Genomic DNA, 13,520 nt, shown 5'->3' with positions numbered 1-13,520 from the left:
TCTCTATGACATGCTCATCCAGTTTGACTTCTTGTATCGAGAGAGATCGATACCTCAGGCTGCTGTCAGCGACATGTACGCCCTGCAGGATGCTCCCTACATCCATACACATATGACATCGTACAATTAACGCCGGTCATTTGGGGTTCAGCGACTTTCTTGTCGTCCTTGGTCCCAACGTTGCCGATGCTGGGCGTGCATGCGATTGTTTGGAAGAATGCAATAATAACATGATCCAGCTTACCATAAGCAATAGGCGCATGCTGCTAAGATGTTCGCAGACGGCATGATCCTGCTCGACATACCGCTCTGACATATGCGATGCGCATGTGCATCTACCAGGTGCGATATGATCTTTTGAACAATAGTCACCGCTTCATTCTCCAACTTTGCATCTTGCTGCCGGTCATTTTCGTCAAGGCCAGCCCACAGTCAAATCTCCTTTGGGTGGGGCCCAAATCTCGGGCCGTCTGCAGACCCATCGGCTCCGTGCTAAAACCGTAGGCTCATCACCGGTGTTGCACCGACCAAGTCTCGCCCCTAGGCTGGCAAAGTCTTCCAGGGAAGGTCGTAGATCGCAGTCATGTCGGCGCATATCGATAGGGGGAGATCAAGGCGTCGATTGGAGTCGCCCTGGTAGAGGATGACGTCGCCCCCGGCGGTTAAGGTCATGTGCGAGACCGGCGTTCGCATGAGGTGGTGGTGGAGCTGACATGTTAGGCGAGCAAAGTTACAGAAGATGGCAGGTGCCGGGGGTGGCCGAGTAAGCAGGGGTGACCTTGGCGCCAATGCAGGTACAGCTTCGACGCCTGTAGTTTGCGCCGGCAACTTTACTCAACATCCAAATCTCGAGCGACGGTCTGTCACCATCTTCTTGTAGTCTGCATCGACACCTCGTGTTCCTGCGCGGTTATGCGGCAGCAGGATGGCAGCAAGGCCCCTGAATTTTCCCCGGATTATTGGGTGGCTGTCTTCTAACCTCCAAACAGCTTAGCATCGTGGCACGGCGGCCGTTGGTGTGCTCCTCATGCGCCGGGATGCATCGTCGGTGAGTGGCTCCTGGGCTAGACGCTCGCTCTGATCCTAGGCGAGATGCCTCGAGGGCTGTGCGAACAGAGGGAAAAGGGGGCTCCTGGCCAAGCGTCTCACTGGCGAACGGCCGATTGGGCGCATGAGCATCCTCATCCATTAGCTCCAGAGCGAGCTATACTGCTTTCGTCCGGCAATTTTGCGTCTTCTGCCGTTGCTTTGGCGTCTCGATCCGGTCCAGGTAGCCGTTGGGTGTCAGCGTATTCTTTATTATACCGCGTCGCCCACCGTCGTCTTTCCTTCTTCACTCCCACGTCGCACTATCGCTGTACACAGTCACTCGTTCTTTATCCAACTACATATACCCATACAGCTACTACAGTTCTAATACCCTAATCACCAATCCAACTACCGTCACCATGCGCTTCTTCGAGACCATCCTTTCCGCCGCGGCCTTCGCTGCCGCCGTCGCTGCCCTCGAGATCAACGACTTCCCTGCTGAGGGTGTTGTTGCTGGCCAGACCTACACCATCACCTACTCCCCCGCGGACGACACCCCCACCACCTTCATCCTCCGCCAGGGACAGTCCACTGACCTCGACACCGTTGCCACTCTTACCAGTATGTTGCCAACCTGACAGTAATATGATCTTCCAATTCTAACTGAACTCCAGCTTCCGCTACCGGTGGAAAGTTCGAGTGGACCCCTACCAAGTCTCTCGTCAACGAGCCCGACTACGCTCTCCAGATCCAGCAGGGAACCACCATCAACTACTCCGCCCAGTTCCCCCTCTCTGGTGGTGCTGAGGAGGATGACTCCCCTGTCTCCTCTGCCGTCTCCTCCGCCATGGCCTCTGCTTCGTCCGCTACCGCATCTGCTGCTTCTTCCGCCTCTGCTGCCCTCAGCAGCGCCATTGAGAGCGCCAAGTCCAGCATGATCACCAGCGCTGCCTCTGCTTCCGCCACTATTAGCCCCTCCGCTGGCGTCAACTCCACTGTCACCTCTGCCACTCTTACCCGCTCTTCTTCCGGCTCTGCCACTGGCAGCGCCAGCCTTCCTGAGGTCACTGACTCTGGTGCCAACATCCGCAGCCCCGTCGCTGCCATGCTCGGTGCCGCCGCCGCTTTCGCCTACTTCGCATAAGCGTTTCCCTTCACGACCTTATACTATAATTGTCCTTTTACGACATGTTAGCATTAGAATCTGTGGGAACCCCCTCTATCATCTATTGTCAATTTGAGTCACGCGAGCATTGGCATCCGTGATGGGTGTGTCTGATGGGAACGCTATGCAAAGAGCTTGTATAGACGTAGCAGAAAATGATAATATGGAAGCATTTGCCTACTCATCCATGATCTTGCAAGTGATGCGCGCAATGACACCATGCCTCTTGTCTCATGATGTATCAGATGTAGTTTTGCTTGTGCGAGCATAGGTGCTTTCGACCTATGCGCACTTACCGTGAAACATCCGTCCCGCTTCCCTGCTTCTTTTGTTACTTCCGCAATGCTTGGAAGATCTCTATCATCGTAGCACAGACGTCACAATCAATCATCCGCGTGGTACCGCATCCATCATGTCTCAACGGTACCGTGGTACGAGGCTGTCATCATGCGTTACATGCGCGCTATCCCCGCATGTCTATCACAGCAGCCTGGTAGTACACAGTAGGTACTGGGGTCAATCACTCTTTGGCGTGTGCGCAACATGACGTCGCGTTTGGCGCGTGTCAAGAACCTGAAACGCGGAGTTGAAGATCGCATCTTGTCGTTCGTCGCGCCAGGAAAACTGTGGTTGACTGACCAGGTGACCCCACAGCGGGATTGTTCCCCACCTCTCCACAGATGCATCAAGCAAGCTGCAAGAACCCGCTGCTCATTGCCACACCGTAACTACCCCCCATCGATTCTCTCTTCTCCGTCGCATATATCGTTTGGAGGGTTCAGCATTCTGTTGCGTCTTGACAAGCACACAGCCCCAAGGACGCGAACAGCAGCAGCACCCGCATCGCCACCATCAGCTAGTTTCTAACCAGCCGGCGTACACCGAGTTCCACCATCACTAACTACAAGGACTGCGCAAGCCTACCAAGCAAGCCATCCGCCTACCAACCCAAAAGAGAGTAGACATGTAGCACTGCCTGCTACCGTGTGTTGCGCGTCAAATGTCCTGTATCACGCGGTCAACAGCGTTTTGATCGAACCAGGACTTGCCACGGCTTGCACACGCTAGCGCCGAGTAGTGGTGGCCAGGCCGAGGCTGATGTGCTATTAGCTTTAGAAGAGATGGATTGATACCTTGCATACCGAAAATTCCAAAGGGCCTTCTTGCCAATGCGGTGGCGCTGAAAGATATATTTAGTTTGTAATAACAAGAGGCTAGTCAAAGAGGCTTGAATCGATGGTAGAGCGGTTGCGAGCTGGGAACTAATGAAGCGCAGCTGAAGCCGAGCCTTGAACAGTATGGTCAGTCTTCGCCTTTGCTTAGGCTCACCGTTCAAAGTACTCTTGATCGTGCAAGCCTTTCGCCGTTTCTCAGTCCGCGCAATACGCGGAGGCGACAGTCTAACGTTGGGCATCATTAAATGCCTCAATGCTTACGTAGCCGCTTCCCTCGCTTTCGATAACGGACATTGTTGCATTCGCCCGTACTTCGGTGTTATGACTAGGTTGTCAACATATCATTAACCTTCGCATACACCTAACAAGTTGACTCCAGCCTGATTAGGATACCAGGACCGTTGCTGCAACGACGATCACGACATTGCCGGGTAGAGTCGAGTTGAATTGAATGAACTACGCTACAGCACCAAGATTTTGTAGTTCATTCAGTCAGCCTTTCATCCTTGTAGCTAGAACTATGTAGCCACATTGCTGGTGCTATGGCATGGTATCCGTAATTTGACATCTTTCTATTTCTTTACGCAATACCGTCTACCAACCTCCCATTGCTCGTCAGGGTATTACGGCTCTCTCACTCAGGTGGCTCTTTCTCAGTCCAGTGTCTGTATCTGAACAGCTAGCGTCGACTTTCCAACACTCTTTCTATCCATAGAAGTTCGCTCACTGAGCACATTACCCCTCCTCACAGTGTCTCCCCTTCTTCATTTCACTTTACACAAATAGCACTCCCGCAGCCCCAGCCATCGCCCCCGCAAAACCCATCTTGTTAAATCCTCTCACTGGAACCGCAGCACCGGTAGCCTCCACAAGGCCTGAAGCACCCGTAGCGCTCTCTGTACTGCCTCCTCCACTCCGCGTTCCCGTCACACTCTGTGAACTTGCATCAAAGCTCGCAGTCCTCGAACCAACAGCACTTTGGATCCCAGTGATCACTGTAACATCTTCGGTCACTGTGTTGGAAGGCACAGGTGAGGCTGTATCGACTGCCAGACTCGGTGCTCCAGCTATTGATGTTGGGAGCGAGCTTGTTGGTGTACTGACGCTGTTGTCGACGGTAAAGGCGTCGCCCCATGACGGGGTTGGAGACGCGGATGGGAGCAGGTTCTCTGTTGATGTTTCCGCTGCGGGTTTGACGGCGAAAGGCTCACCCCATGACTGTGTTGTCGCGGATGAGATACCAAGAAGGGAGAGGAGAGTCGTCTTTCGGAGGGAGGATTTGCGCATATTGGCGGTGTTTTCTCGGTAGGTCTTGAAACTTCGTTACTGTCTCTCCTCGATGCTTGGAGCTTGCGTAGGTTGTTCTTGAGATGCGTACACTGAATGACAGGGTTTCAAGCTTCACGGCGATGGCTTCTTTTTACTTGGATGCCAGGGGACCCTGCGCTCATCCCGATACTCCGGATCATCATTATCCACCCAGAAATTGCCCTATTGAGCGTGTAGTACTCACAAGTCTGACGTAAGTTTCCAGCACAAACAGCGATGCGTGTCGCGTTAACTTGGTGAGACATCCAGCCTCCTGGTTTCTGATAGGCTGTCAGTCCGGACGGGAAGTGTCTGATTGGTCGTGAATGCTTAGTGCTGTCTCGTTCGGGTCTCCGCAATGCTGCCGCACGCGAACCACTGCCGGACCCCGAGATTTTGCGATGCCGAAACGACGCGCAACATCCTGCAGTGTGATATGCACTCATTTCTATTGTAGGAGAAGTGCATATTACGAAGATTCTGGTGGCTTGCTGTGGCGTTGGGATCTACCATCGGAAACCAAGACACCAACCCGTCATCAGAATCTTATGACAACAGTTGCAATTGCACTACGGACAGCTTACTAGGAGTCAAATCCATCTCTTTTCATCAAAATTTCGGCCAGGAAAGAGCTCAACTACCATTTGACGAGATCCTGCACTTGAACAGGCATACCAGTCTCCATGGAGCGATTTGCACCAACACCGACAAGGACAGCGTTACCGCCATCCCGAATGTACGCAGCTCGTTTGAAGCTGTCTTCACCATCGCTGGTAGCGATTACATCTCGAAGAAGCAGAGGGTCGCCTCCTCCGTGGCCGCCTTCGCTCTTGACAACATCAACGACATAAGGCTGTCCCCACAAGGGATACACTACAATATTCGTCTTCTCCACGCCACCCTGGATGTAGTTTGCTTCAAGCTCACCCAGCCCTTCGTTGGTGACAGTCTCACCGCCCGCTGAGTACCCGCCCTCGACGACGTTTATCTCAATGCGGCCTTTGCTACCATTGAATACGCAACGGTACCCCTCCCATGGCGCATAGGCATACGTGTTGTATGTCATGACGGCTTTATTCTTGTACTTGATGATCATGGAGAGATTGTCTTCAATAGTGATACCATCAGCGAAGCAGTTGCGGTCACGGATGTAGCCGTCCTCATGTTCAGCCTCGAGGTATAGTTTCTTCAGCTGGGCGTTTTGATCGATATGAATGGCAAACGGGTCGTCTTTCGCAGCCTCGTTGTTGAGATAGCGTTCGCCTAGATTCTTCTCTCCACGTCGCTCAGCGTTTTCTCTACCGTAGAAACGTAAGCTACCGACGCAGTAGACCATCTCGGGTTCCGTATTCAGCCAGTAATGTACCAGGTCGAAGTGATGAATGGACTTGTGCATCTGTATACCACCACTGGTGTCTTTGTTTCGATGCCATCGTCGCATGAAATCAGATCCATGTGCGCAATCCAGAATCCAGTCCATATGTACCGTTGAGATCTCACCGATGACGCCCGAATCAACAAGCTCGCGTAGCTTTGTATGATGAGGTGCATATCGATAGTTGAAGAGAACACGAACTTGCTTGCCTGTCCTCTTCTCCGCATCGATCATCGCTTGCAATTTCTCTTCGTCGATAGTCATCGGTTTCTCGGTAATCGCGTCGCAACCCAACTCCATAGCGCGGATGCAATATACGTGGTGAAACTTGTCGATAGTGGTGACGATTACGACGTCGGCGTTTTGCTCTTTGACCATCTTGTCGAAGTCTTCTGCCTTGTACATCGGGACGCGTTCGCCGCCAATCTCGGCAATGCGATCATTTGCAGCCTTCATGCGCGTCTCATTGGTATCGCATATACCAACGACTGTAGCGCTCGATTTGAAGTCTTGGATGATGCTCTGGTAGTAGAACGCGGATCTAACGCCCATGCCCACAATGACATAGCGCTTGATCTGTGGAGAAGTCATGGCTTTAGGGAAGAGGCTTGAATACCTAGAATTAGAATACAATGGTGCTTGGATATGGAACTGGCGACAACCAGAATGGCCCTACACCCATCTTTATACGACATCTTCCTTGAGTCTGCATGATTCAAGGTGAATTGGTACTATGCATCGTTAACAGTAGAGCATCAAATCAGAGGTCTTCGTAGAGAAACAAGTTGATAGTGTCCAGTAATCGGGTCTTTCGACGTTTGCCGACCCAGAAAGAGACTAGTGACTATGTCACCCCGCAGTCTTCTCCAATGACAAGAGTGGAGAAGCGGCAACATCCCAATTTGGGTCGGCACGGGAAGAGAGACGACCAACAACATTCATCCAGGTGTCGTGCATAGTGATGGTGGGTCATCTTCTAGAGGTGCGGGGTAGGTAGTGGTTACTCCTTCTGGGGCGGTACAACAACAACATCGACACTGCTCCCGCTTGTTACACACTTCGATCGGCCAATGGCTCTGGAATCCTGCTGCAAACATGGAGATTGTATGGCACTCGGGAGGGAAAACACCGAAGAAACGGACGGCTGCAGCATGCTCCACATGTCGGTCACGCAAGAAACGATGTTACCATTTGGAGGACCGCGGATATCGAAGGAAGGAGCGAACGTGCGGAATAGGAAGTCGAGCGCAAGAGCCTCATCTATACACTGATATAGGCGAGCCCATTCCAAGCCCCGGTCGCGTGAGCGAATACAACCCTGAATCCGTCCTTGCAGCTCTGTCAGAAGATGCCGATCCAGGAACAAGCGCCTTGGGACAGACAGTACATGCAGCGTCATCACAACCTATGCGACAAGCTATGATACTCACTTCTTCCGCTGCATACGAAGCACAGCGTCGACTGAAGTGGTACGAGCAACATAAGATCCGGATCACCACGCCGAGCCTATCCGAGTCGTATCGAAAATATCTCGAGGAAGAAGGAGCTTTCGCGTCACTACCCAAAACAACAACGGACGCTCTCCTACCCTTGTACATATCGACGTTGAATGATCTCACCCCCATCACGGATGGCGCCGCCGTCTTCCGCGACCACAGTAATGGACAGGCATCCATCTACTTGGTCAGGGCAATATGCCTTGTCGTCTGCAAAATAAAACACGCAGCTCCTTTCTTGCGTCTGGCTGATCACGGGCCCTTACACGAAGCTCTAGAGTTTGCATCAAAGCTTCTAGCTGGACTAGATGCTGCCATTAAAGCAGACTTGGAACCTAATCGCATTGTCAAGATCCAGATCTTAGCACTGATGCACCTGCATAACGACGGATTAGCCGGCGTGGATCGCGCGTCCAGTTACCTGTCGCAGGCCATATGCGAAGCATGGTCGATGTGCATACATCTGAAGATACCCGACAACCCTGACAACCACGAATGCAAGTATCTGTGGTGGTCACTCCGGAACTTTGACCGCCTTGGTAAACCCATCATGGCAGCTGCACCCTTCTTCATCGACGATGCAGACATCGGTGTTGAACGGATAGAACCAAAGAGAGACGACTACCGCTCTCAAATCATGGCTGTCGCCCTCGTTCTCGGAGACCTTATGACAACCGCGACTAGAGCTTACAAAGCTGGCGCCACAACGGCGATCGATAGTTGCTGGGATTTCCCTTCGCTGTCACAAATTACGGATGGGAGTAATTTCGATCAGTTCCACATGTCGCATCGAGGTAAGATACTTATCAACTTGGCTCTTCAATCTACTTAAAGCAGCAGTATACCTGGAAACATGGTATCATGTTGCCGCAATGCTATCCTGTCGCTATAGCGGGCCAAACACCGAACAATACAACAGGCGCCTCAAGTCCGCGGATAGAATGCTCAAAATAGTCTCCCGTGAAGGGTGCGAAGGCCTTCCTCCGCTTCCACTAGTTCCTTATGCCATGTCCATGTCCACAACGGTCATCTACCGCGCTTTGCACGATCGTGTAAGAGACATTGATAAAGCACGAGTGGACCTTCGCCAGTGCTGCGATACCCTCGATGACCTGAGTGAACGATGGACTAGCGTGAGAGGCATGGCTAAGCTTGCAAAACGGCTTTGCAGACTGATAAGCGATGGTGCACACGATAGCTTGCGAGACGCGCATCGAGGTGGTACTACCACATCCAACAGCACAGTTTCAAATCTGGCCATACCCGTCAACAACGATGCTGTTACGGACCAGATAGGAGTTTTATATAACGACGAGGCTTTCCAAAGATATCTCACCGACATCTGGTCAAGCTTCGATGCATCCTACTCTCAGTTAGATTGGGCATTTCGGGACTATGGCTTGGACATGGAATTCCCCTGTCCGTACGATGACTTGCAATCTTGATAAGTTCGAGGTCCGACAAAAGATTGGTCGACAGCACAGTCAGAAAGAAAGCTCCAAAGCATTGCATAAGAAACTCATAAATTCGTTGCTTTATCAATCTGCTCAAAGAGCCTGACCAACCGGTCTGTTGCCTAAATACTCGCCATTTTGCGCATGCTCCACGGTCGGCGGTCTATATGCGACATACTCTTGTTGCTGAAGCTGCCCTTGCCCCTGTGTATTACTGCCTACATCGCCCAAGTTTAACCCATCTCTCTTGCCTGCATCCAACTCGCTGGGCGGCGGCATCTCTCTGCCGTCGATTTCCCAGACGTTTGCGTTGGTCGGCATCTCGTTGCTTTCTGGTATCTTTGAATCGATGTATTGGTGTTGTTGTGCTGGTTTCTCGTCGGAGTATCTGGGTGCTGGGGTAGAGCTAGATAGAGAGTGACGTGCAGCGACGGCGCCGGCACCGGCTCCCATTGCTGTTGTGCCTCCAAAGGTTGACGTCGATGCCCATGGTGCCTGGCTTCCAGACTCCATAGGAGACACAGGAGACATCATTGTTGTTGGTTGTGTTGAAGACCTGTCGGTTTGCGCAGGAAGGGTAGTAGTGGTAGAATACGTGTTTGGATGCGGGATATGTGTGTATGCGCTGTTCGTCGGCGGGGAGTGGTCAGACGAAGAAGATGCTGCTGGGCTGGCCTCTTTGTCGTTCAAAACCGCGCTTCTGGATTTCTTCTTCCGGTGACGGAGGAGAAGGAGGACGAATATGCCAATTAGGGCCAGAGCTGCGACCGCTCCTACTACCACACCAGCGATGAGACCTGTTGAGGGACCGGAACTTGAATCTGAGGATGATGCGCCTGCGGCAGCTGCACTCGACGACGTTGGTTCTTCCGATGCGGTGCTTGAAGCTGCGCCCGCAGTTGACGATGCCTCTGTTGTTGTCGGTCCGGTGCTCCTCGCTGTACTGCTTGCCTCCTCTGTTGCACTCGTTGCCGTGATCTCAGCCGCAATGCTCGTAGGATTCGCAGGTGTTGGTAAAGCATTCACCACACTACCCGCTACACTCTCGATAACGGCCGTAGGCACCGTAACGCCATTGCTCGACAGCACCGACGAGACATCGCCAACGATGCTGGATAACAGATCGCCAATTTGTCTCTGTTGGAGCTGATGATTCCTCCGTACTTTCTCCGCGCCAATGCTACCTGCCGCGAGACAGTAGTCGCTCGTATAACTCTCGGCGATCGAACGATCCGGGTGCGATGTTGGATGCGACGCGTGGTTGTCGAAGCATGAGACGCGCCATAGGTACTGTTCGCACAGGCACGTATAGTCGGGAATCGGGGTGGTATTGCAGGGAAAGTAGCCCTTAACGGCCGATATGCAGGAAGTTATGGCACTAGATTGGTCAATGTCAGTAAACTTCGCTCCTGTTGACCAATCCGCGGTTGAGAATGCATAGTTACATCTGTTCATGGTTCGCGCCCTGACCAGCCGAAACAATGGGCCATCGCAGCGCCGGCGCGAGCTTGAGCAGGACTCCAAGCATCATCAGAAGCGTTGTTGACGGATGAACGGACCCGGTTGAAGCGACAGCACCATCAGCGCTTTAACGTACTAGCCAGACCTACTTTCATCAGGCTTGCGAAGTGGCGGTAACCGGGCGTTCGATTCGTTGATCCTGCACCGGCAGAAGCGGGGACACCGACCCATCTATGCAATGCTCTGTTCCGAGCACCCGTCTCGCGATAGGAAACCTGTTGGCCATCGATGATGTAGGTGTGGAGGTGCGGCTTACCTGTGGCTGGGTAAACCAGGGGATCCGTGAGGTTTAACTGGTGGGGGGAACTTTAGCCTCGTGCGCTAACGGGCTGCCCTGATGGCATCGCAACGTGGAGACCATGAGTTTGGGCATGATCACCGTTTGTGAGACGAGAACGCGTCGAGCTAGGATAATTGACGTGCGCAATTGTGCTACGAGCGTCGATGCACCGCCACACCTGTAGTGTTCTGGGCCCGCGTACTCTGTATAGAATGTGGATTTGTGATGCTTGGGGTATGGTAGAAAGTGAACTGCCGACTCCAGAATGATGCTCCGCTGAAAAGAAATGGGTATTGAAGCACTGCCACAACCGTCCTCCAGGCCCTGGAAGTGTCCATTGAGAGACATTCAATAGAATCTTACTTCCCGTTGGTACCATCACCGTGACCTTCCAACCGGTTTACTAACCTCTTGACGCCACTCCACTCCTCGCTACGTGTCTGGACACCTCCAAGATCATCGCCCACCTCGAAGATGGTGACGACGCCATCCATGCCTCCCACTGCAACTCTGCGCCCTTCGTTCCTCTCCCATGCCAACTTGTTCAGACTCCTGTTCATGTAGCCAAGACCCGTTGGCATGTTCGTAAACGCGCCACGCTTACCGTCACTGGGCTTGACCGATTGAACAGGAACCTCGACATCTACGTTGATATCCCAAACTTCGAGACTTCCCGCTCCGTCGACAAGCGCGAAAACGGAGGGTTTGACAGGCGACCATCGAACGTCATAAACGAGATCTTCGCGTGCAATGTCGAGAACGGGTGTTACTTGTTGCGTTGCACCAGGAAGTGTTGGGTTGGTAGCGCCTGTAGCAGCCGGCGGGCGGACCTTCCAAAGCTTGACGCTCCAGTCGACACTCGACGACAGAACAAGGTCCCCTAGATCGATCTGACCCTTGGCGGGATGGAAGTCTAGACTCATAACGGGCGCAGCATGGCCAGCATACTTTACGCGGCCGTCTACACCTGCTTTCGCACCGGCTCGGTCATAGCGATGGCATGGGTAAATAGTACCCTCTTCGGTGCCTGCGAGGAAGTAAGTTGGATCCGATTGCGGGAAGGCTATGCTGGTCACTGCCATATCGTCTGTCTTGGCTGGCGGCGGTGATGTCAATTCAAGGAACTCTTGGGGCTGTGAAAGCATGTCAACAGTCCATCCACACACGACACCATCCGTCGAACACGAGATGATGTTGTTTGCGTTCTGCGTTCCGACAATGTCTAACGAGTAGACGGGATGTGTGTGACCGGAGCCAGTGAGCGGTGTCTTCTGCACTGGTGCGGACTTCGCGCGAGTGTCCCATAGCAGCACTTGCCCTGAGTAGGCGCCTCCAACAATGAGATTCGGGTGGAACGGGGAGAATTTTGCAGTAAGGATATCGGACTGCGCATGGAAGATGTACTCGGGTCGATCGTGCATGTGCAGGTTCCATACTTGTACGAGACCGTCAGGGTCGTGTGGCGCGGACGGGTTCTTGGTGTACGAGGCAAGGACGAGTTCTGGGAACTGTGAAGCATGTCAGTGTGATAATCGCCAGACGTCACCGCACTCCATACCTTTGTTGAGAAGCCCAGATCTGAAATCATCCTCTTCTTGCTCCATCGCTCATCCCAGAACTGTGCAATCTCCTTGATGCGGCGACCCTTCTTGCCTCCACTTGAACCGTAACCCTCATCGTCATCGTCGACGTCTACACCACCATTTGCGTAGTCTGCCAAAATGTCGTAGCCAAGTTGTTGGTCAAGCGCTCGCTCCAGCACTTTCGTGCTGCGCTCGACAAAGCCGATGAACTCCTCCGAGTTCTCGACAGCCGTCAATTCTTCGTTTGTGAGGGTCTTGAACGGGAAGTTCTCTTCTGACCCTGGTTGTTGTGCACCCTCTTCGGGCGCTTGTTGCAGGACCCTGAGCTCCTCCTCAATTTCCTTGCGCAGCTGCGCTCGGATCTCCTCGTCCCTCTCCTTCTGTCTCCGGCTCAACCTCTTGCTCTTGGGTGACCGCGTAGGGCTCTCGTCGCGCTCTGTATCGCTTCCGCCGATACCTCGGTCTTTAGACGGGGTCCACTCTATGCTTGCTTGTACACCCTTGCTGTATGTGATGATTTCCTTCTCCTTCTTGACCTCGTTGGTGACCTGGCCGTCAGCCTCGTAGACTGTCGCTAGCGGAGCAAGCGAGAGAGTCTGCATCTCTCGGTCAACCATGCCGGTGAGGGATGGGAAGCCCGTGGATCCTTCATTGTCGCTGCTCAGTTGGCCTGCGCTGACTACCGATGTTGGGCGGGTTGGTCGTCCTGCGCCTGCTGGGGAGCCAGGTTGTGTAGAGCCGGGTCTACTCTCCCCAAGGATGCTATTGATGAGATTGGTGACGTCGGTTCTGCGGTCGAGATCTTCGCTGCGTCGTGGTGTTGGCGAGAGGACCTGTGATGTTAGTCAGTCACTGATTAGATGCAATTGGATATGTAACCTACTTCTCCTAGAGGACTACCAGTCGCGGATTGCCTGCTGGCTGACTCGGCCTTCCTCAGTTCTCGCTGGCGCTTGAGTTCGGCCAACTTGGCCTTCTTTGCGAGAATCTCATCGCGCCGCTGCTGCATTGTCGACTCCATGGCGGAGACGGGCGAGGTGGGATGCTTGGTCGAGTATATGTCGGCGCTGGTAGAAGACCTAAGCTGAGTCGTGTATCCAGAGGCTGTTTCCTCCCCGCCTTCAGCTATCCACA

The 13,520-nt window shown here is 53.1% G+C and overlaps 4 protein-coding genes across 4 annotated transcripts; 2 read left to right on the top strand and 2 right to left on the bottom strand.

Annotated features, from left to right (window-relative positions):
• Positions 1-1,448: 1,448 nt before the first annotated feature.
• Positions 1,449-2,173, top strand: J4E87_002485 (uncharacterized protein; the record flags this gene model as incomplete). The annotated part of the gene is made up of 2 exons (XM_049374122.1): positions 1,449-1,650; positions 1,704-2,173. 2 exons carry the CDS (start codon positions 1,449-1,451, stop codon positions 2,171-2,173), a joined length of 672 nt encoding a protein of 223 aa, XP_049236262.1.
• Positions 2,174-5,314: 3,141 nt separating this feature from the next.
• J4E87_002484 (uncharacterized protein) lies at positions 5,315-6,643 on the bottom strand (the record flags this gene model as incomplete). The annotated part of the gene is made up of 1 exon (XM_049374121.1): positions 5,315-6,643. The coding sequence occupies one exon, from the start codon at positions 6,641-6,643 to the stop codon at positions 5,315-5,317; it is 1,329 nt and encodes a 442-aa protein (XP_049236261.1).
• An 828-nt stretch (positions 6,644-7,471) lies between these two features.
• Positions 7,472-8,380, top strand: J4E87_002483 (uncharacterized protein; the record flags this gene model as incomplete). The annotated part of the gene is made up of 1 exon (XM_049374120.1): positions 7,472-8,380. The coding sequence occupies one exon, from the start codon at positions 7,472-7,474 to the stop codon at positions 8,378-8,380; it is 909 nt and encodes a 302-aa protein (XP_049236260.1).
• Positions 8,381-11,162: 2,782 nt separating this feature from the next.
• Positions 11,163-13,407, bottom strand: J4E87_002482 (uncharacterized protein; the record flags this gene model as incomplete). Its single annotated transcript, XM_049374119.1, has 3 exons — positions 11,163-12,311; positions 12,362-13,219; positions 13,270-13,407. 3 exons carry the CDS (start codon positions 13,405-13,407, stop codon positions 11,163-11,165), a joined length of 2,145 nt encoding a protein of 714 aa, XP_049236259.1.
• Positions 13,408-13,520: the final 113 nt, after the last annotated feature.

Source organism: Alternaria ethzedia (genome assembly GCF_023757985.1).
Source record: "Alternaria ethzedia strain BMP 0044 chromosome Unknown scaffold_4, whole genome shotgun sequence".
Taxonomy (NCBI): domain Eukaryota; kingdom Fungi; phylum Ascomycota; class Dothideomycetes; order Pleosporales; family Pleosporaceae; genus Alternaria; species Alternaria ethzedia.
Note: the sequence above shows the minus strand (reverse complement) of the source record. Positions and strands in the feature narration are given on the sequence as shown.